The 23,702-nt window shown below is 44.1% G+C and overlaps 1 protein-coding gene across 4 annotated transcripts in view; it reads right to left on the minus strand.

Annotated features, from left to right (window-relative positions):
• The window catches only part of ADGRB1 (adhesion G protein-coupled receptor B1), a 399,558-nt gene that overhangs the window by 56,799 nt on the left and 319,057 nt on the right, over positions 1-23,702 (minus strand). For 2 of the 4 annotated variants that reach the window (XM_083144946.1, XM_083144949.1), the window contains 4 exons: positions 19,598-19,664; positions 15,029-15,114; positions 3,154-3,273; positions 82-162 (listed from right to left, as the gene is read on the minus strand). In XM_083144946.1, coding sequence (XP_083001072.1) covers positions 82-162; positions 3,154-3,273; positions 15,029-15,114; positions 19,598-19,664 — 354 coding nt within the window. The remainder of the gene's footprint in view (positions 1-81; positions 163-3,153; positions 3,274-15,028; positions 15,115-19,597; positions 19,665-23,702) is intronic. The other 2 variants (XM_083144947.1, XM_083144948.1) reach the window with 2 other exon arrangements.

Raw genomic sequence — 23,702 nt, forward strand, 5'->3', positions numbered from 1 at the left:
ATACAGTATGGCCAGAAGCCTGACACACAGAAGCACATATGCTCAGTGACGGAACAAGCCCTGCGGGCAGAGGACGCATACCTTCTGCATGGGTTACGCTTAGTATGCACTCCCGCTGCAGGTTTCTGTGTGTTTGACTTTGTACTATCCAACTGAGGAGCGCTGTAAGAAACAACAGCACGCTATCAAATACATGATAATAATACGGACCAAATAATAAGACGCTGATAGAATTCTACCTGAACATAGACATCACAGGGACGGCACGCACTCAGACACAAAGCAGACTTTGTTTTTGTCTGATCGACAGTATACAAGATATATACTGTATATATAGGAGGAGATAGTGGGGGCCTTGAAAAAGGTCTGTTGGCAGACCAAAACGTTGGCCCTAGGCCCATTGTCATGCACTTTGCACTTTATTGGATGTGGTGAGATGGATTAAAATTCCTTTATTGAAGAAAGACCGGTGAGTGTCCTCATCTTTGTGGCTTTATGCATATAATATATATATATATATATATATATATATATATATATATATATATATATATATATATATATATATATATATATATAATTATTATTATTATTATTATTTTTTATTTTTTTATAGGGAACAGGATTTTGGTGATACACCATTATCTGCATCAGCGTCTGTGTTTGTCATTCTACATGCTTGCCACATGTGCTGACAATCTGTAGGGGTCACCTCAAAGGCTGCTCAGAAAACAGGTCACAGCCCCTGAAACTGCTTTTCAGACCTGCTAATTAGGGTGGGATTATTAAACATTGGCAAGAAACAAAGGGCCTGATTCAGAGGCAAGTGCCCAATGTTTTAAATCACGGTTACTGTTGGGGAGACGCAGATCGAAGTTGCATGGGGATCCATACGGTTTTGATAGGCATTCCTTGGCATACTGGTGTCAGGGACTAGGACAGAAGATGGCAAGGGCAACCATGGACCATAGAGTTGCTATAATGTCCGCTGGTGCAGCCAATGTCCGCTCGATAGTAAGGCGGTTTGTACACCGCAGTGCAGAAGAGCTGCAGCCGTCGGGCGTCTCAGCTACGGTCTGTCAACTGCGGCATAAATACACAGTAGCTGAATCAGGCCCAAAATAAATTGGCTACAAATCAGCTTCTGTCATTTTTCTAGAACATAAGATCTACAGGCTCCGAACCGATCCGAGGAACGCACATCGGAACGGAAGTCAAACACTTCTGATTTGGGATGGGTCGGAATCGGGATAAAACGGACCAAATCGGACCTGTGTATGGGCCCCTTTAGAAGCTGATTGGTTGGTACTTTTTCTCTCTCCACTTTATCTCTGTCCATGCTTTGATAATCTCCCCAAAGACTTGTTATCAGCATGACAAATCCTATATACTGTAATATAATAGGCTAAAGCTGCTCCTCACCACTACGGGGGGGGGGGGGGGGGAATGATTAAAGTGTTTTGCACACAGGTGGCCACTAGCTGGCGCCCAACGGAGTGTTGCTCCGTTCTGCTGCGTACAGCGCTGACATTACTGTTATAGTGTTCCAAAGTGTTGCTCCGTTTGACTGCTTGGGGCGGGCAGATGACATCATGGGGGAAATTTACTAAAGGAAATTTGTAAAAAAAATGGTGTATTTGTCTCCAGAAATACACTCATTTTTGACATTTACTATCCCGAAAATATGGCAATTCGTAGTAGATATGCTATCATTACGAATACGAATTGCCGTATTTTCGGGATAGTAAATGTCAAAAATAAGTGTATTTCTGGATACAAATACACCATTTTTTTTACAAATTTCCTTTAGTAAATTTCCCCCCACATGTCAGGAACCGCCCCCGAATCGGACATCGGCGAGCAGCAGTTCTGGTGTTAGTAGAGGAAAAGTCATTCGATGTTGAGCAACCAATTGCGTGATTTCTTCTCTGTGCGGCAAATGCTAGTGGATGTGTAAGCGTATACATCTATTCGGCGAGTAGCGAGGGGGGTCCAGACGGTGGGGGAGGGGTTGTGCGTACGCCGGGGGTGGCTTTAACTGCTCCCTAGGCTCCGAATTAATGCAGCATAGCCAGTAGGTCTGAATCATGTCCACAATGTTTGTCTTTGAACGTGGGACCTAGAACTGGGCCAGACAATGTTTCATTGGAGATATATTATTTTATTTTAAGTGTAGACAGGACTCAAACATAATGAAATATCTCCACATCTCCTTTAAAGAAGCATTACGGGTATTTCCTATTTCGTATACAAGCACTAGTATTTATATGCTGCTATTCAGGACTTGCATGCCACATCTCACGGTATAGCACTGTCAAGGTGTGTACACGCGGGGGCGATATGCCGTGAGATGCGAGTCCCAATGTGATCAGATCACTTCGGGACTCACATCGCACGGCATGCTAGAGGGGCACAATTTACACTATATAGTGCAGATCTGCACTATATAGTCTTGCCTGCCCTCCCTATCTAGCTGCCGATATGCGCTCACACGGGAGCACGCATCGGCAGCGCATCGGGCTCGCAAGCCCTAAAAAAGCATGCGATTTGGCTTCCGATGTTCCCTATATCGGGAACATCGGAAGCCAAATCTTACCGTGTGTACACACTATAAGGGCTGAAACAATGTCAATGGGTCTGTGCGGGTCTCCGCATTCACACGCAACAGACAACAGAACTCTGGTCCCGGAAAACATAAATACACAAACAAACAAATACACAAATAAATCAATACATAAACCACAGCGTGTCGTTTGTAAGCAGCCTACTCCATAAAGATGAACATCAATACATAGGTTTGGATACAAAGAATTAGTCCTTATAGTATTTTGTATTTGCATAGGGTCATTCGCTCCAACGAGACGCCATCGACCACCAGTTGTAAAGAATCGTTCTATAAAGTCTACAGGCGTACAAATGGGTCAAGGTCAAGGTCAATAGCCGCTAAATGCACATATATTACACCACAGAACAAGCCCAGGACAGGTGTTAACGGACGTACATTTGCATGGCTGTTGTCGAGCGCAAAATAAAATACATACAGAGTTTTAGGAACATAAAAATGACAACGATGCAGAAAATAAAATGAATCAAAACAAACAAATGCAAAAAAAAAAGAAATCAAATAAGTTGGAAATTAGAAAAAAAACTAACATGGCGTTACTGGTGGCTGTGGCCGATACTTCTGCGGAGGAGACTACCCCACACTTGGAACATTTGAGCGTCATGCCGTAAAGGGGCATTGTCATCTGACTGCAATTTAAATCAACAATACTGAAACAAAAACAAAAAAAATACTTGGCTTTTAAAACAGAAAAGTATCCACCAATAATAAGCATTTCACATCTTAAAAAGAACTAAACCAAAAAAAAAAGTTGCCCGCTGGTTGCTGCCATAATTTTGCCGCAATTCCCCGCAGATCCTAAGCCCTGCAATTGCATGTGCAAACGGGCTTAATATATATGATGTCAAATTTCAGTATTTAATTTGTATTAAAAAAAAAAAAAAATGCATTTCCATGGTCATTCCATATTTCCCATTTCAGTTGCATGATTATGGCAGTTCCCAGCAAGCAAACAGCTGAAATCATCAATCTGATGTCAACTGGTATAAATATTAAATTGTACCTGGATTATTTTGACTGCATGAATATGGTTTAGGGGGCCTTTTTAATTTTTTGGATTTAGTTCCACTTTAAATCTATCTATGTCGACAGATAAATTAGACCCATGTCTAGATTGTACAACCAAGGGCCCATGTAGTTTTATATTGAAGCGACCAAGCCAGGTCCCCTAAAGGAAGCGACATTAACTGCTCCTGTCAGAAATTTGTGGTCGTTTTTTAGGAAGATGACAACACCCTTTTTACTAGGCCTGGATCTCACCTGCAGCCATCTCTGTGGACTGAACCAATAGTGATGAGAATTAGCTGGCAGAGAACCTGTGACATCACCCATTATTTTTACTCGGTGATGTCATAGTTTCCTAGTAAATGGACAGTTTGCATTGCCATAATTGCTAGTTCAGCTGACAGAAATGGAGGCAACTGATAGGTCACTGTTATTGTCTGATAGGCAAGAGTCTTGGGAGATTATGGGAAGATCTTCTGAGTGGTTATCTCCATGCAGTTAATGTCCGGTCTCTTCTATATGAAACAAATGGTACGGTTATTCATTTTTTGCTGTACTTTCCACAAAACATAAACAGGTGCCCCATGCTTCGTTCACCCCTTCACCCCTGAGTCATTCGCCTTGTCTAAAATAATGAACGTTCCAGAAGAGCAAAATAATAACACTTGTAGCCCTCCGAGTCCTGCAAAGACAATGGTTCTCTTCATGGCCTTAAACGGCGTTTAACTTTTCCTTGAGGAGCGTCTTAATAAACTGAATGGGGGAGGCCTGGAATGTGAACTACAGATGAATGCCTGGGACATAAAAGGCCCTTTTCCAAAGCCGATGTGAATGCAATAGCACAAAGACACTTTAATGAGGCTTGGTAAGCCAGTAAGGCCGCAATCAGACAATAGAGGTTCTCACCAAATCTAAAGGAGTCTCTCAGGAGTGAAGAGGTTAAACAAGGACACAACGCCACCGTTTGGCAAACACACCAGGATTCCGAGCCCATCAACGACATTCAGTGTTTTTTGTTTAACCATTACACGGCAGGGCTACACGGGAACAGGGAACCAGCGAGACACATCTGCAACGACGGGCGCTGGCCACCAAAACAGTTACAATGTCTCTGCTGTTATGTGTTTCTTTTCCCACAGTGGTGCCCATCAGGACGCCCCCCCCCCCCCCCCCCCCCCCCGATGGCTGCCCTGGTGCCCAGTGCTGGTCCCCTGTAAGCGTGGCATGAAAGATGCGCCCTAGTTTGTGCAACATATTATGGGTCACATGTAGGGGTGCTACGTAGCTCTCAGTGCTGGCGATACATTGTGGCACACAGGTGGTTGGAAAACAGTTTGGAGTTTGTGTATTAGAAAAAACGTGATCTAAGTTTGTACCCTGGTTACCCTAATACAGAGACAACCGAGATTTTTATCACGTACGCCTCCCCTCCCCAAAATATATATTTTTGAAGGTTGTAGAATGTTCTTACGTGATGTCAGAGGCATATAGTAACAATGATTACATCATACTTAATATATTACATTTTGAAGCTAAAATCAAAACATCAACACAGCAGAAATGCATCTTCCAACGCAGCCCCCCCTCCCCGGCCTGAGTCACCCCCTGTCACTGCCCAGTAAATGCTTTATGGAATGTAAGAAACCGCTTGCGGTACTCTGCGACATTTACTGCGATGAAACTAATCGCATATTGCACGTGTACTTACATATGTGATTAGTGTCATAAGGGGCAACTAAAAACTTCCCTTTGCAATGTGCTCCAGTCCCTGGATTTCCAGGTTCCTGACCCGGGAGTCCCTCCGCCTATGCAAGGCATTCTGGGAGGGATCCAATCAGATCCCTCCCACAGCGCGACGCAGCTTCCATAGGGAAATGATGAGCAGAGCTGGCATTACACTACGCAACGGGCCTTTAGTACTATACTTTTGGAAATGTGGTAAAAACCCAGAAAATTATGTTTTTCCTGCAATTCTACTTTAGTACATCCGGCCCACTGTGTAGTGTAGTGAGATTAAAGCTGATTGGTCACCTCCCGTCTCCTCCAATCGGCCTCTCTCTCTGGCAGACAACATGCCATTATTCCCTGCAGGCATTGCTTACCTACACTGGCAGAGGTAAGAAGGTTCTCAGGACCTGTATAGGCGCCGGCAGTTCCAGGCTTAAAAAATGTCTTTGCCCCTGAAATTCCCCTATGTACTCTGGAGTCTTCATTCCTCTGAAGTTTTAACGTGATTTTGTCCAGATCATGGCAATTTAAAATGTAATTACTATCTCCGCCGACAGGGGGGTGCTGTGCGTACAGCTATCCCGGGCCCAGGCCTCTGGAAGGGACCGGGCAGCTCATTTTGCCCACTGCAAACCCCCCCCCCCCACCCCTGACTACCTCCGCTGTGCTGCCTGCTTGTTCAATGCATGATACCGGTGGCCAATTAAAATGCTGCACCAGCTTTTGAGCCAATCAGAGCGGCTGCCAGTACAGGAGCCCTTATTGGCTCACCAGCCGGTGCTGCATTTTGAAGCCTGTGGTTCGGGATCTGCAGCAGGTAAGTAAAGGGAGGGGGGTGATATGAGGAGGGGCCCAGACTGGAAATCAGTCCCGGGCCCCCAAATTCCTAGTGGCAGCCCTGAGAACCTGTGTACCTGTCTGCCCAAATCCCAGCCACCTTTTAACCCCACTAACACTGAAACTTATATGAATCTACGCAGTTAGTGTTCCAGCATTTCAGGAAGAGCTGGAAATCATGTAAATTGTAATTGCTTTATTAATATACTGTAGGCAACATATCGCAGTGTATATCTGATGTGAAAACCTTAATAAACCTAATAAATAAATTGTCCAACATAGTTCCGTAAATATACCCAGCAGAGTAAGAGCCAGGTTGGTTGCTATTAGCAACCACGCAGCGGCACATCTTGTGATGAACTGAGATTATTATCTACGCTTTCATATTTGTGAAAAAAACAAGGACATTATTGACCCCGTTATTTATTCCCGATGCGCTGGCAAGTAGTGTTACAAAGGACCTGATGTTTTTCTCTTGAAGTCGTCAAGAGTGATGATGTTGTCGGAGTATCGGAGCGTTTGGTAATGACAAGCTGAACATGCTGCGTAATTAAGGGCGATTCTGGGAATTCAGCTCCTTCGTCGGATTACTCGGTGCAGAAGGAAAACTGAGGCACTCTGTAATTCTAATGGCTAAATCAATATGGGCCTTCAATCTCTCACAAACAACATGTGGAAAACAAGCATTAACGTAAGGGTAAGGTGGCTGACGGACGTGTGGAAGCATAGGGTTTCAGCAACACTTCACCCCTCCTCAGGTGTTTACTTGTGCTCGGTGATAATACTGACATCAGTGTCCCGTCATCCTCCAGGTCTATGAGTCACCCATCCCTGGCTAAGCTCGAAATACAACCGCTGCAGGACCTCTAGTACTTACCGCAGGGAAGGGGCGGATTGTATAAGTGTCTGAGTTCAAATATAATGGCTCTGTGGGTTATGCAAGCTTTTAGGAACTTGCTGTTCCTTGCCTACTGTAGAACTACAAGTGCCAGAATTTCTTGCAAGAGATTGCCTTGAGTTTTGTACAACAACTGTTGAGCAAGAGGCTTTATATCTCTGTATACACTGTACCTCTGGTCAACACCATTCTGCTTCAAACGCTGGACAACCTGACACCAACTCCCCAACCTAACCGGTACCAACATGCAACGTAGCCTACCAAATCTATACAACCCACCAGGACATCAACGACTTATTTGGGTACAGCTTAGAGGGAAGAGGGAGGCTTGTTTTGCATCCAAGATGGCCGATATGAAGCTGCATTATTCGGATACGCCTGTTCGGATCAGCCATTTTGGATTAAAAAAGATAGCGAATTGTTATAATTATTAGTTGGAATGTAAAGGGATGCGGTACACTCATACGGTCTCTGCGTCGACATCTGCCAACATAGACAACATAAATTCTCATTGCATGTGTCGATATTTTGACCATGTCAAACTAGTGTGCGTCGACCCTTTTTGCTGTGTTGAACATTTGCCTGTGGACCAAATGATCAGATGGCTATTAATCTCACAGATGATCTGATTTTTTTACCTTTAGTGAATCTAATACCCACCCCTGGACACCACGATATGGGCGTGATTTAGTCATTACCGAATGCCCACCTAGCACCCCGCTATACTTGTTCATAGCACTGAGACGTTCGCCTATCACGTCCAGAGAGAACACAATGTTTCTGGGACTGGTTTATTATGTTACTTTGGTTTCGTTTGTTTACTGCAGTTAGTTTGTGTCTCTGTAACTTATAATTAAGTCCAAACTGTGTTCCAACACCAAACAATTCCGCACAGGAGGTGGTAAAACAGTCAGATACAGGTACACAAATAATGATCAATAACCAGATGTGCGGGAAAGAGAAAGTGACATGTGTCATATTCTGTACAGGCTGATTGATTCAATTATAATCTGTCTCCATTTATCTTTCACTCCCAGCCGACTGTTCTGCGCTGTAACAGCATTTAAGTATTTATCTGAGAAATACAGTGTATTGCTTATGTCTCGCACTGCGAGATAAATCTAAGAACATGAAGAAAATATTTAGAGGAAAAATAAATGTAAGAAGTTAGTTTTGAAAACGAATAACAATGTTTTGAAAGGAGAAGTATTCTTACTGTACCAGGGGCCTGATTCAAAGCAAAAAAAAAGCATGCAAATAGGCAGAACCATGCTGCACTGCAGGTGGGGCAGAAACAACATGGGCACAGAGAGTTAGATTTGGGTGGAGTGTGTGAAAACTGGAATCTGTAAAAATAAAGCAGCCAATATTTACCCTGCATAGAAACAATATAGCACACCCAAATCTAACTCTGTATGCACCTGTTACATCTGCCCCACCTGCGGTGCAGCATGGTTTTGCCCAGTTGTGTGCTTTTTTCACTCAGGCCCGAATCGTTCCATATATTTGTAGGTCTCAGGCTGCAGAAGTCTTTATGTACACACAATAACTTTCTAACTACCAATATATAATCACAAATCTATGGTAAATCCAACTCAATAATATATATATATATATATATATATATATATATATATATATATATATATATATATATATATATATATATATATATATATATATATATATATATATAAACATCAAGATCAGAACATGGGACCCCTGGATTAGTGGGTAATGCTAGAAGCCAGCAGTCCCGGGCCGCACATATGCTCCCATGGTAAGGCTAACAGCCAGCGGCATCACCTCCCAATCAGTAGCCACCACCGCTGCTGGAGAGAAGAGAGGCATAAACACGCATACGCAAAACCCCAAACATTGAGAAAGGGGCTAAATTCGGCCTGCTGCGACTGGCTCTAAATCAGCACCAATATGAAGGAAACTTAAACGTGAGAAGAACGAGGAGATACAGAAAGTGACCCATTACAAAGTAACAGTTTAGTAAAGCGCTAAGCGTTACATCAGGAAGAAGAAGCAGTGTGCTGTACGTATTCAATTACTACATTTGTTTACTTAATGACTACGCGCTTATTAGGAGGTGCTGTACACTGCAAAAAGGCCGGTTCAAAAATATTGAAAACAAGGATGAGGTGGTGCACTTCCGGTGGCGTTACTATTTGGGCCGCAGTGTGGGCACCATGTAGGCGGTCTCCGTGCTCTCTATTTCCCGCAGGATCAGCTCATGTTCTGCTGCTATCTCCCTGGAGAGGGCATGGAGACCGCCTACGTAGGGCCCACACTTCAGCCTAAAGAACAGCGTCATGGGAAAAACACCACCTTATCTTTGTTTTCAACATTTTTAAAGTCATTTTTGGAACCAGTCTTTCTGCACAATCTAGTTGGCAGCACCTCTTAATAAGCGCAGTTTTCTTCTAACCACCAAATAACTCATCTGGTGTACAGTATATGCCATATGTTTATCACCCAACTCTGCCTATCGTCTAATACATTTATTTATATCACATATCTACCGCACATTAATTCATCCGGTGTATATTCCGCATCTACCTGCCGTCATCTCATCCAATATATCCCACATCTACCTTACCGTCATCTCATCCAATATATCCCACATCTACCTTACCATCATATCATCCAATATATATCCCATATCTACCTTACCATCATCTCATCCAATATATATCCCACATCTATCTTACCATCATATCATCCAATATATATCCCACATCTATCTTACCGTCATCTCATCCAATATATATCCCATATCTACCTTACCGTCATCTCATCCAATATATATCCCATATCTACCTTACCATCATATCATCCAATATATATCCCACATCTACCTTACCATCATATCATCCAATATATATCCCACATCTACCATACCGTCATCTCATCCAATATATATCCCATATCTACCTTACCATCATATCATCCAATATATATCCCATATCTACCTTACCAACATCTCATCCAATATATATCCCACATCTACCTTACCGTCATCTCATCCAATATATATCCCACATCTACCATACCGTCATCTCATCCAATATATATCCCATATCTACCTTACCATTATATCATCCAATATATATCCCATATCTACCTTACCAACATCTCATCCAATATATATCCCACATCTACCTTACCGTCATCTCATCCAATATATATCCCTCATCTACCATACCGTCATCTCATCCAATATATCCCACATCTACCTTACCGTCATTTCATCCAATATATATCCCATATCTACCTTACTGTCATCTCATCCAATATATCCCACATCTACCTTACTGTCATCTCATCCAATATATATCCCATATCTACCTTACTGTCATCTCATCCAATATATCCCACATCTACCTTACCGTCATCTCATCCAATATATATCCCACATCTACCTGCCGTGATCTCATCCAATATATCCCACATCTACCTTACCGTCATTTCATCCAATATATATCCCATATCTACCTTACCATCATATCATCCAATATATATCCCATATCTACCTTACCGTCATCTCATCCAATATATATCCCACATCTACCTTACCATCACATCATCCAATATATATCCCACACCTATCTTACCGTCATCTCATCCAATATATCCCACATCTACCTTACCGTCATCTCATCCAATATATATATCCCATATCTACCATACCGTCATCTCATCCAATATGTATCCCATATCTACCTTACCATCACATCATCCAATATATATCCCACATCTATCTTACCGTCATCTCATCCAATATATCCCACAACTACCTTACCATCATCTCATACAATATATATCCCACATCTACCTTACTGTCATCTCATCCAATATATATCCCATATCTACCTTACCGTCATCTCATCCAATATATATCCCACATCTACCTGCCGTCATCTCATCCAATATATCCCACATCTACCTTATCGTCATTTCATCCAATATATATCCCATATCTACCTTACCATCATATAATCCAATATATATCCCACATCTATCTTACCATCATCTCATCCAATATATATCCCATATCTACCTTACCGTCATCTCATCCAATATATATCCCACATCTACCTTACCATCATCTCATCCAATATGTATCCCATATCTACCTTACCGTCATCTCATCCAACATATATCCCACATCTACCTTACCGTAATCTCATCCGATATATATCCCTTATCTACCTTCCCATCATATCACCCAATATATATCCCACATCTACCTTACCATCATCTCATCCAATATATATCCCATATCTACCTTACCGTCACCTCATCCAATATATATCCCATATCTACCTTACCATCATCTCATCCAATATATATCCCACATATACCTTACCGTCATCTCAACCAATATATATCCCACATCTACCTTGCTGTCATCTCATCCAATATATATCCCATATCTACCTTACCCCCATCTCATCCAATATATATCCCATATATACCTTATCGTCATCTCATCCAATATACAGTATATGCCATATCTACCCTACCGTCAGCTAATCCAATATATATACCACATCTATCTTACCGTCATCTCATCCAATATATATATCCCACATCTACCTTACCCCCATCTCATCCAATATATATCCCATATCTACCTTACCCCCATCTCATCCAATATATATCCCATATATACCTTATCGTCATCTCATCCAATATATATCCCATATCTACCCTACCGTCAGCTCATCCAATATATATACCACATCTATCTTACCGTCATCTCATCCAATATATATCCCACATCTACCTTATCATATCATCCTAGTGTTCATTCTAGCACCCGCTATCTTTAAAAACCCATGCAGTTCCTCTTCCCTGCCTGGGGTGTCGTTGTCTGCTGTAGTGCTTCTAGCACAGTGCGATCTGTATATCAGCAGTGATATGAAAACCAGACCTGTGCTAGAAACACCACAGCAGACATCGACACCCCAGGCAGGGAAGATGAACTGCATGGGTTTTCAAAGATAGCGGGTGCTAGAATGAAGACTATCATCCAATATATATCCGACATCGACCTTACCATCATCTCATCCAATATGTATCCCACATCTACCTTACCTTCATCTCACTCAATATATATCCTGTATATACCTAACTGTCATCTCATCCAATATATATATCCCATATCTTCCCTACTGTCATCTCCTCCAATATATATCTTGTATATACCTTACCGTCATGTCATCCAATATATATCCTGTATCTACCTTACCGTCATCTCATCCAATAAATATCTTGTATCTACCTAACCGTCATCTCATCCAATATATATCCCATATCTACCTTACCGTCATCTCATCCAATATATCCCATATCTACCTTACCGTGACCTCATCCAATATATATATCCCATATCTACCTTACCATCATCTCCTCCAATATAGATCCCACATCTACCTTACCGTCAACTCATCCAATATATATCCTGTATCTACCTAACCATCATCAATATATATCCCATATCTACCTTACCGTCATCTCATACAATATATATGCCATATCTACCTTACCGTCCTCTAATCCAATATATATCCCATATCTACCTTACCGTCATCTCATCCAATATATATCCCACATCTACCTTACTGTCATCTCATACAATATATATCCCATATCTACCTTACCATCATCTCCTCCAACATATATCCTGTATCTACCTTACCGTCATGTCATTCAATATATATCCCATATCTACCTTACCGTCCTCTCATCCAATATATCCCATATCTACCTTACCCTCATCTCATCCAATATATATCCCACATCTACCTTACCCTCATCTCATCCAATATGTACACCATATCTACCTTACCGTCCATCTCATCCAATATATATCCCATATCTACCTTACCGTCATCTCATCCAATATATATCCCATATCTACCTTACCATCATCTCCTCCAACATATATCCCACATCTACCTTACCCTCATCTCATCCAATATGTACACCATATCTACCTTACCGTCCATCTCATCCAATATATATCCCATATCTACCTTACCATCATCTCATCCAATATGTATCCCATAACTACCTTACCATCATCTAATCCAATATATATCCCATATATACCTTATCGTCATCTCATCCAATATATATTCCACATCTACCTTACCCTCATCTCATCCAATATATATCCCACATCTACCTTACCCTCATCTCATCCAATATGTATCCCATATCTACCTTACCGTCATCTCATCCAATATATATCCCATATCTACCTTACCGTCATCTCATCCAATATATATCCCATATCTACCTTACCATCATCTCATCCAATATGTATCCCATAACTACCTTACCATCATCTAATCCAATATATATCCCATATCTACCTTACCGTCCTCTCATCCAATATATCCCATATCTACCTTACCCTCATCTCATCCAATATATATCCCACATCTACCTTACCCTCATCTCATCCAATATGTACACCATATCTACCTTACCGTCCATCTCATCCAATATATATCCCATATCTACCTTACCGTCATCTCATCCAATATATATCCCATATATACCTTACTGTCATCTCATCCAATATATATCCCATATCTACCTTACCATCATCTCCTCCAACATATATCCCACATCTACCTTACCCTCATCTCATCCAATATGTACACCATATCTACCTTACCGTCCATCTCATCCAATATATATCCCATATCTACCTTACCATCATCTCATCCAATATGTATCCCATAACTACCTTACCATCATCTAATCCAATATATATCCCATATCTACCTTACCGTCATCTCATCCAATATATATCCCATATCTACCTTACCATCATCTCATCCAATATATATCCCATAACTACCTTACCATCATCTAATCCAATATATATCCCATATCTACTTTACCATCATCTAATGATTAGATGATGGTAAAGTAGATATGGGATATATATTGGATTAGATTCTAATCCAATATATATCCCATACAGTATCTACCTTATATATCCCACATCTACTGTACCTTACCGTCATCTAATCCAATATATATCCCACATCTACCGTATGGCCAATAATATATGTTTCTCCATCATTTGGAGTAAAAATTGGAAACTTTCTATTGGAAACATTTATTCAATGGCGAAAAACAATATGGTGAGTTCCAGTATCCTGCTCACATATGCACCCGTTCAGACTGCAAAAAAAACAAAACGGGTCTGAAACGGGTAGTACCCTGATCTTTTACCGTTTTAAAATACAGATTATTTTAAACGGTAAATTTGCTCTGGACCTTTCAGACCGCACATATTACTGTTTTGAAACGGTAAAATAATGGCAAAATACCGGGTAATAAGTGCGGTCTGAAAGGGGCATAACAGAGGTCAACATGCTCTGATCGACCTGTCACCCAGGTCCTGTTACAAGCTACCATCTATTTCTACCGAAGCGCTCTGCGCACTCCTCCTTATGGGAACACATTTCCAGTAGCGGATTAGCGGAACACTGCACCTGACATTAGCATTTTGCAGAATTCCTTTTAAATCACTTTAAATCAGTGACCACATATGGGATAAACTTCTGCATATTACCTAGTAACAACAGATTATTATAAACCGCGCTCAGACCAGGGAAAGGACTACCTATAGGATGGGGGATTTCTTTATCCTCAGAACCAATCACTTGGCACAAAAAAAAAAAAAGATTGATAGAAACCACTTTTGCTCAGTGAGCAGCAGCCTCCCGGACAACCTCCCCAGCCTCCTCTCTATGTCCTATGTACGGTTACATGTACAATATGTTATATACAGTAATAGCGCAGCCTGTACAGTATCACAATGCACACATCTGCCTTATACAGAGAGCACGCTGGTTATTGATCATATGACAGGTTCCGGGACAGTACAAATAAGGACTTACCCAGCCCGCTCCTTCAGCTTCTTGTCAGTTATTCCATCTTTAGACACCAGTTTATTAAACACCAAAATCCCAATGACCATGTTTACCTGAGGAGACAGAATAAAGCCTTAAATCGGTTATGATATAGACACACAGTCTGCAAATCATAGAGTCATAGCTGACACTACATACAACCCTAGAATGTGCCTTCCACAGACTCAGAGTTATATAGTGGGAGGAGCAGTGTCCCCAGGAGCACAGAGTATATCAGGAGATGAGTGATGTGTCAGTGAGGACAGGGCTGCATGTGACAGGGGCAGTGACATGATGTGAAGAGGGGAATGGAGGCAGCAGGAAGCCACAGACTGAGAGTTATATAGTGGGAGGAGCAGGGTCCCCAGCAGCACAGAGTATATCAGGAGATGAGTGATGTGTCAGTGAGGACAGGGCTGCATGTGACAGGGGCAGTGACATGATGTGAGGAGGGGAATGGAGGCAGCAGGAAGCCACAGACTGAGAGTTATATAGTGGGAGGAGCAGGGTCCCCAGCAGCACAGAGTATATCAGGAGATGAGGGATGTGTCAGTGAGGACAGGGCTGCATGTGACAGGGGCAGTGACATGATGTGAGGAGGGGAATGGGGGCAGCAGGAAGCTACAGACTGAGAGTTATATAGTGGGAGGAGCAGGGATCCCCAGCAGCACAGAGTATATCAGGAGATGAGGGACGTGTCAGTGAGGACAGGGCTGCATGTGACAGGGGCAGTGACATAATGTGAGGAGGGGAATGGAGGCAGCAGGAAGCCACAGACTGAGAGTTATATAGTGGGAGGAGCAGGGTCCCCAGCAGCACAGAGTATATCAGGAGATGAGTGATGTGTCAGTGAGGACAGGGCTGCATGTGACAGGGGCAGTGACATGATGTGAGGAGGGGAATGGGGGCAGCAGGAAGCCACAGACTGAGAGTTATATAGTGTTAGGAGCAGGGTCCCCAGCAGCACAGAGTATATCAGGAGATGAGGGACGTGTCAGTGAGGACAGGGCTGCATGTGACAGGGGCAGTGACATGATGTGAGGAGGGGAATGGGGGCAGCAGGAAGCCACAGACTGAGAGTTATATAGTGTTAGGAGCAGGGTCCCCAGCAACACAGAGTATATCAGGAGATGAGTGAGGTGTCAGTGAGGACAGGGCTGCATGTGACGGGGCACTGACATGATGTGAGGAGGGGAATGGAGGCAGCAGGAAGCTACAAACTGAGAGTTATATAGTGGGAGGAGCACGGTGCCCAGCAGCACAGAGTATATCAGGAGATGAGTGGTGTGTCGGTTAGGACAGGGCTGCATGTGACAGGGGCAGTGACATGATGTGAGGAGGGGAATGGAGGCAGCAGGAAGCCACAGACTGAGAGTTATATAGTGGGAGGAGCAGGGTCCCCAGCAGCACAGAGTATATCAGGAGATGAGGGATGTGTCAGTGAGGACAGGGCTGCATGTGACAGGGGCAGTGACATGATGTGAGGAGGGGAATGGAGGCAGCAGGAAGCCACAGACTGAGAGTTATATAGGGGGAGGAGCAGGGTCCCCAGCAGCACAGAGTATATCAGGAGATGAGTGATGTGTCAGTGAGGACAGGGCAGCATGTGACAGGGACATGATGTGAGGAGGGGAATGGGGGCAGCAGGAAGCCACATACTGAGAGTTATATAGTGGGAGGAGCAGGGTCCCCAGCAGCACAGAGTTTATCAGGAGATGAGGGATGTGTCAGTGAGGACAGGGCTGCATGTGACAGGGACATGCTGTGAGCAGGGGAATGGGGGCAGCAGGAAGCTACAAACTGAGAGTTATATAGTGGGAGGAGCACGGTGCCCAGCAGCACAGAGTATATCAGGAGATGAGTGATGTGTCAGTGAGGACAGGGCTGCATGTGACAGGGGCAGTGACATGATGTGAGGAGGAGAATGGAGGCAGCAGGAAGCCACAGGCTGAGAGTTATATAGTGGGAGGCGCAGGGTCACCAGCAGCACAGAGTATATCAGGAGATGAGTGATGTGTCAGTGAGGACAGGGCAGCATGTGACAGAGGCAGTGACATGATGTGAGGAGGGGAATGGAGGCAGCAGGAAGCCACAGACTGAGAGTTATATAGTGGGAGGAGCAGGGTCACCAGCAGCACAGAGTATATCAGGAGATGAGTGATGTGTCAGTGAGGACAGGGCTGCATGTGACAGGGGCAGTGACATGATGTGAGGAGGGGAATGGAGGCAGCAGGAAGCTAGAAACTGAGAGTTATATAGTGGGAGGAGCAGGGTCCCCAGCAGCACAGAGTATATCAGGAGATGAGTGATGTGTCAGTGAGGACAGGGCTGCATGTGACAGGGGCAGTGACATGATGTGAGGAGGGGAATGGAGGCAGCAGGAAGTCACAGACTGACAGTTATATAGTGGGAGGATCAGGGTCCCCAGCAGCACAGAGTATATCAGGAGATGAGCGATGTGTCAGTGAGGACAGGGCTGCATGTGACAGGGGCAGTGACATGATGTGAGGAGGGGAATGGCGGCAGCAGGAAGCCACAGACTGAGAGTTATATAGTGGGAGGCGCAGGGTCACCAGCAGCACAGAGTATATCAGGAGATGGGGGATGTGTCAGTGAGGACAGGGCTGCATGTGACAGGGGCAGTGACATGATGTGAGGAGGGGAATGGGGGCAGCAGGAAGCCACAGACTGAGAGTTATATAGTGGGAGGCGCAGGGTCACCAGCAGCACAGAGTATATCAGGAGATGGGGGATGTGTCAGTGAGGACAGGGCTGCATGTGACAGGGGCAGTGACATGATGTGAGGAGGGGAATGGGGGCAGCAGGAAGCCACAGACTAAGAGTTATATAGTGGGAGGAGCAGGGTCTCCACCAATATGGTATTGTTTTAAGCTCTATATAGAAAATATAAATCTCTATTTGGTCAGACACAGGGAAACAAATCTGCTTTATATAGTTAGAAATTCTTCTCATGTAGAGGATATGAACAAACACAGGGCCCGTGACTGAAATCTATTGATCTATGTTCTGTATTTTCTGATAAACATGGACATTTCTGCCCCTCCCCCAGGATGGTACACGTATCCCCAGGGACGGTACACATATCCCCAGGGACGGTACACATATCCCCAGGGACGGTACACATATCTCCAGGGACGGTACACATATCCCCACGACGGTATACATATCCCCAGGGACGGTACACGTATCCCCAGGGACGGTACACATATCCCCAGGGACGGTACACATATCCCCAGGGACGGTACACATATACCCAGGGACGGTACACATATCCCCAGGGTGTGTAGCTGTGAGAGGACTGTCACACCTCAAGAGTTATGGAAGAAGATAGATTATGTGTTAGAGAAGATCATTAATGGTCCCTCTACTTACGCTGACCTCTTATATCCTAATATATCTTATATACTAATGTCACTGTCTTTAAGGCTTAAAATGTGGAATTCTTAAAAAAAAATATATATTTGTATTTATTCCCCCATTAGTATTTACTGTCCATGAAACAGATGCAGATGGATAATTAGATACAGTATAGGTCAGAGTGCTGTTATATCTGTGTAGCACAACACGAGCTGGATAACGCGTCTTCATTATACAGCACAGCCTCAGCCAGATATTAAAACTGAATATCAAATTGTTATTCTGAGAATTAGGCGGCAGTTCAGCTACTGGGACTTATACTCGCTAAATCGTTATGCCTGGTGATTTAAAATGTGGGATTAGCGCATTGTGAGATGATTAATCCCCTCACGGTTTATCAAACAGAGCGTTGTCAGGAGTTTGCAGAAAGTTACTGCAGTCTGGTTACTTCTAAATGACATTTCTGAGGGAAGTTAGGGGCAAACTGACTGAGATCTGAGTTCTATTGAAGATAGGATGTCGCCCATACATACAGATGCAGACGGTTTCTTTGATCCGAACAGCGGGCCGCGTGTTCTCCTCCCGGAGCACCATTTGCCGCGAATGGGATGCGTGTGAGATGCTCGCAAGTCCCCGTTTTAGAGAATGTGGTGCCGGGACAATAAGACACAGCGCGCTGTCGGGATGGAAATGGCTTTATCTGTACCTCCCAACATTTTGGAACACAGAATCGTAACTCTCTGCCTAGCCCTGCCTTGCACATCCCCGAAAGGGGTGTGGCCTCGGTTAAAGGGGCATGTCTTCATGGAATGTCCGTGATCGCAAAGACACGCCTCCGTTATGCTGTTGTGGGGGCTTGGCCTTGCCCTCTCTCCCTTCGGCATCAGCAAAAAGACAGTGTGCGCATGTGCACAGCATTTATTCCCAACGGAACAGTCCCCCAAAAAATAGGACTGTCCTGCAAAAAGTAGGGCCAGTTGGGAGGTAACCCCTAGCAACCCCTAGCAACCAATCAGATTCTACTTCTAATTAATCAGCACCTTCTAGAAGATAATAGATAGAATCGTACTAGTTGCTACGGACAACATCCTGCCTTCAATAGAACTCCCATTTTTGTAAATTCACCCCTTAGAACTCAAAACGCACAAAACGACATGGAAGGGTCATAAATGAAAATACCAAAACAACAGCGGCTGCCGGTCCCACGAACGCGTACAGAAGTCCTCCTTCCAGGGACAGCCAGCAACTGCAAGACACAAAGAACAATGTTACGTCATCCATACAAACACAATCAGTAATAGGGGATGAGCAGCGCTCTGCGGCTAGAAACCTTTTGCAGAGCGCGCCAGCAGCTGCACCTGGGCTACAGCTGGACAGGTTTAGGGCGATGAAGCTGTAAGTGAAGACAGTAGGAACAGAGACACTGGTTTAACTGATAACTGAACAAATATAATCAATCAAGAGAAATGGCGACGCGACCTTGTTCATACATATAAATGAGCAGCGTATCCAGAGAGGCTGTGCGCAGAAGTGGTGCAGTACTGTGCAAACATATTAAGTAGTAACATTTCCATAATGGACTTTCTGACAAGAGCCCTTGGATTACATCGGAACCTTGCGCGCAATTCTATTACGGTCGGAGACCACACCGTTACCACCCTCAAACGGCCGCAAGGTGTCAACCACCCTGCAAACAGCCAGCAATGGCTACCTTCGGACAGACGGCGTACCGTGCAGATGCGCAGTCTTTGATAATCGGACGTGCTGCAAAATCGCAGCCATACAATTGTGTCTGAATCACGCCCTATGTACGAAAAGACCTGAAAGTGTTTTCGTTTGATCCCCCCCCCTCCCCATAAAATGAACATGTCTTCCCCTGCAGGCGAGCAATGGTTATCACGCTACAGCCAGCCATTTCTGGCTTGGCGCTGCCTTATTTTCATGGGGGCAGCTGGGAAGATTTGATGAGCTTTATACACTGCTCACAGCAGACAGTGTGAAAACACAAAGTGTTTTCTGAGCAGGGCTGACAGCAAACTGACTGCTGTGAGAATCACTGGCACAAAGATAAAAGGTTTCGCAGCGCTGTGCCAAGCGGCCAGGCTCTGCCGCATGAATGCCAATGAGATCCCAGATAGATGACCCTGGTCAATTGTTTCTGCTCCAGGGCCAAAGCCAATATTGCGGTGACAGATGTCTGGGCCGCGAGCAGAAGTGTGACACTGCGGTTCCTGCCCCTCGCTGTGACAGCGCGGGGCGAGGACAAGCATTGGACGTACGGTAACTTTAGATAACCTGTTAACTCCTTCAGCTGCCTGAGAAAGTGGCTCATCAGGTACAGAGCAGAGAGATTGCACTAAATGGTCTTTAGTTCCATGGTTCAGTGAAATTGGAGGCCGCAATAGATTGCCCGACTCAATGATTATAATAGCGGATCATATTAATAATTATTTCTGCTCAGTATTCAATGCTGAAAGAGAGGGGAAGGGGCCACAGTTAAGTTGCAAGTATAGTCAGAAAACTGAGGGAGAGACAAGTACATTTACAGAGGAGAAAGTCCTCACAGAACTCTCAAAACTGAAAGTGGATAAATCAATGGGGCCAGATGGGATACATCCAAGGATACTAAAAGAGCTTAAAGGGGAGCTGGTAAAACCAATAACAGAATTATACAACCAGTCACTAGCTACTGGAGTAATCCCAGAGGACTGGAAAACAGCGAATGTAGTCCCACTGCAAAAAAGTGGAAGCAAGGAAGAGATAAGCAACTACCGACCAGTGAGCCTTACATCAGTAGTACTTAATGGAAACACTCTTAAAACAAAAAGTTGTAGAATATCTCAAAACCAGCAATTTACAGGATCCGAAACAGCATGGGTTTACTGGTGGAAGATTATGTCAAACAAATCTTATTGACTTTTTTGACTGGGTGACTAAAGTAATAGATCAAGGTGGGGCTGTAGACGTAGCTTATCTAGACTTTAGTAAGGCTTTTGACACTGTCCCACATTGCAGACTGTTAAATAAACTTGAAAGCTTGGGATTGGATTCTGAAGGTGCCCACACACGCACCGATTCCGGCGTGCGTTGTGGGCTTAACTAGCACACATAGCATCGCATGCCTTGTGCATACGATGTGCATACGATGCAATGCTATGCTAGAAAAAGCTAGTACAAAAAGTATGTGCAGCACATACTTTTTGTACTGTGCAATGGGGTGCCGCGGGAGCGCGCACCCCATCGTATAGCATCGCACCGCCGGGATCGGTGCGTGTGTGGGCACCTTAAGATAGTTGAATGGATAAGATCTTGGTTGCATGACAGAAAACAGAGAGTTGTAGTAAACGGAGTACAGTCAAAGGAGGGAAAGGTTACAAGTGGAGTACCCAAGGGATCTGTACTTGGACCAGTGCTTTTTAATATCTTTATTGGTGATATTGCAAATGGAATTGAGGGTAAAATGAGCCTTATTGCAGATGACACAAAGGTATGCAACAGGGTAGACACACCAGGAGGGGTAAAACAGATGATTGATGATCTAGGCCAGGCATGTCCAACGTTGGCCCTCCAGATGTTGTGAAACTACACATCCCAGCATGCTTTGCCACAGTTTTGCTATTAGAGAATGCTAAAACTATTGCAAAGCATGCTGGGATGTGTAGTTTCAAAACATCTGGCGGGCCAACGTTGGACATGCCTGATCTAGGCAGATTAGAGGAATGGTCAAGAGCATGGCAACTACAGTTTAATGCCAAAAAATGCAAAATCATGCATTTGGGTCTCAAATATCCAAAGACTAAATATTGTATAAATGGCACTATAATGGAAACTACTGAGGAAGATAGGGATCTAGGTGTCACTATTTCAGGGGACTTAAAGGCAGGTAGGCAATGTAACAAAGCAATTAAGAAGGCAAGTCAGATGCTTGGTTGCATAGGGAGAGGTATCAGCAGTAGAAAGAAAGAAGTAATAATGCCACTGTATAGGTCATTGGTACGACCTCATCTAGAGTATTGTGTTCAGTTCTGGAGGCCATATCTCCAGAAGGATATAAATACATTAGAGACTGTACAAAGAAGGGCAACTAAAATGGTGCATGGCTATGTATAGTTTAGAGCAGAGAAGGGAAAGGGGGGACATGATAGAAACTTTCACATATATCAGGGGTTATAACAAGGTACAGGTGGGAGACATTCTTCACAGGAAGAGGAGCAGCAGAACACGAGGACACGTACTGACACTAGGGGGAGGAAGGTACAGGTGGGAGACATTAGTCACAGGAAGAGGAGCAGCAGAACACGAGGACATGCACTGACACTAGGGGGAGGAAGGTACAGGTGGGAGACATTCTTCACAGGAAGAGGAGCAGCAGAACACGAGGACATGCACTGACACTAGGGAGAGGAAGGTACAGGTGGGAGACATTAGTCACAGGAAGAGGAGCAGCAGAACACGAGGACATGCACTGACACTAGGGGGAGGAAGGTACAGGTGGGAGACATTCTTCACAGGAAGAGGAGCAGCAGAACACGAGGACACGTACTGACACTAGAGGGAGGAAGAGTCAGGGGAAATGTGAGGAAGACTTACTTTACAGAAAGAGTAGTAGATAAGTGGAATAGCCTCCCATCAGAGGTGGTAGAGGCAAATACAGTAGTACAATGTAAACATGCTTGGGATAGGCATATTGATAGCCTTACAAAGAAATAAGGATCAAATATGGTTTGAGGTAACATGTTTAAAACAGGGGCAGACTAGATGGGCCAAGTGGTTCTTATCTGCCATCAAATTCTATGTTTCTACTGGGGGAATAAAGGGTTTAGGTAGCAGTCCCATTCTATCTATTGTTCTAGATGCTGCAGTCCTCTCTCCACTCTAAGATTCTGTAGATTTGCCCCCACACTAGATGCCCCCCCATACTATAGTTCTGCAGCTATTTCCTATAAATATTATGGATCTGTAGATGTGCCTGCCACACTTCATGGGTCTGTAGATGTGCCCACCACACCTCATGGGTCTGTAGATGTGCCCACCACACCTCATGGGTCTGTAGATGTTCCCGCCACACCTCTAGAGTCTGTAGATGTGCCCGCCACACCTCATGGGTCTGTAGATGTGCCCACCACACCTCATGGGTCTGTAGATGTGCCCACCACACCTCATGGGTCTGTAGATGTGCCCACCACACCTCTAGAGTCTGTAGATGTGCCCGCCACACCGCATGGATCTGTAGATGTGCCCTCCGCACCTCATGGGTCTGTAGATGAGCCCACCACACCTCATG

This window comes from Crinia signifera, chromosome 5, assembly GCF_055691185.1.
Source record: "Crinia signifera chromosome 5, ASM5569118v1, whole genome shotgun sequence".
Lineage (NCBI taxonomy): Eukaryota > Metazoa > Chordata > Amphibia > Anura > Myobatrachidae > Crinia > Crinia signifera.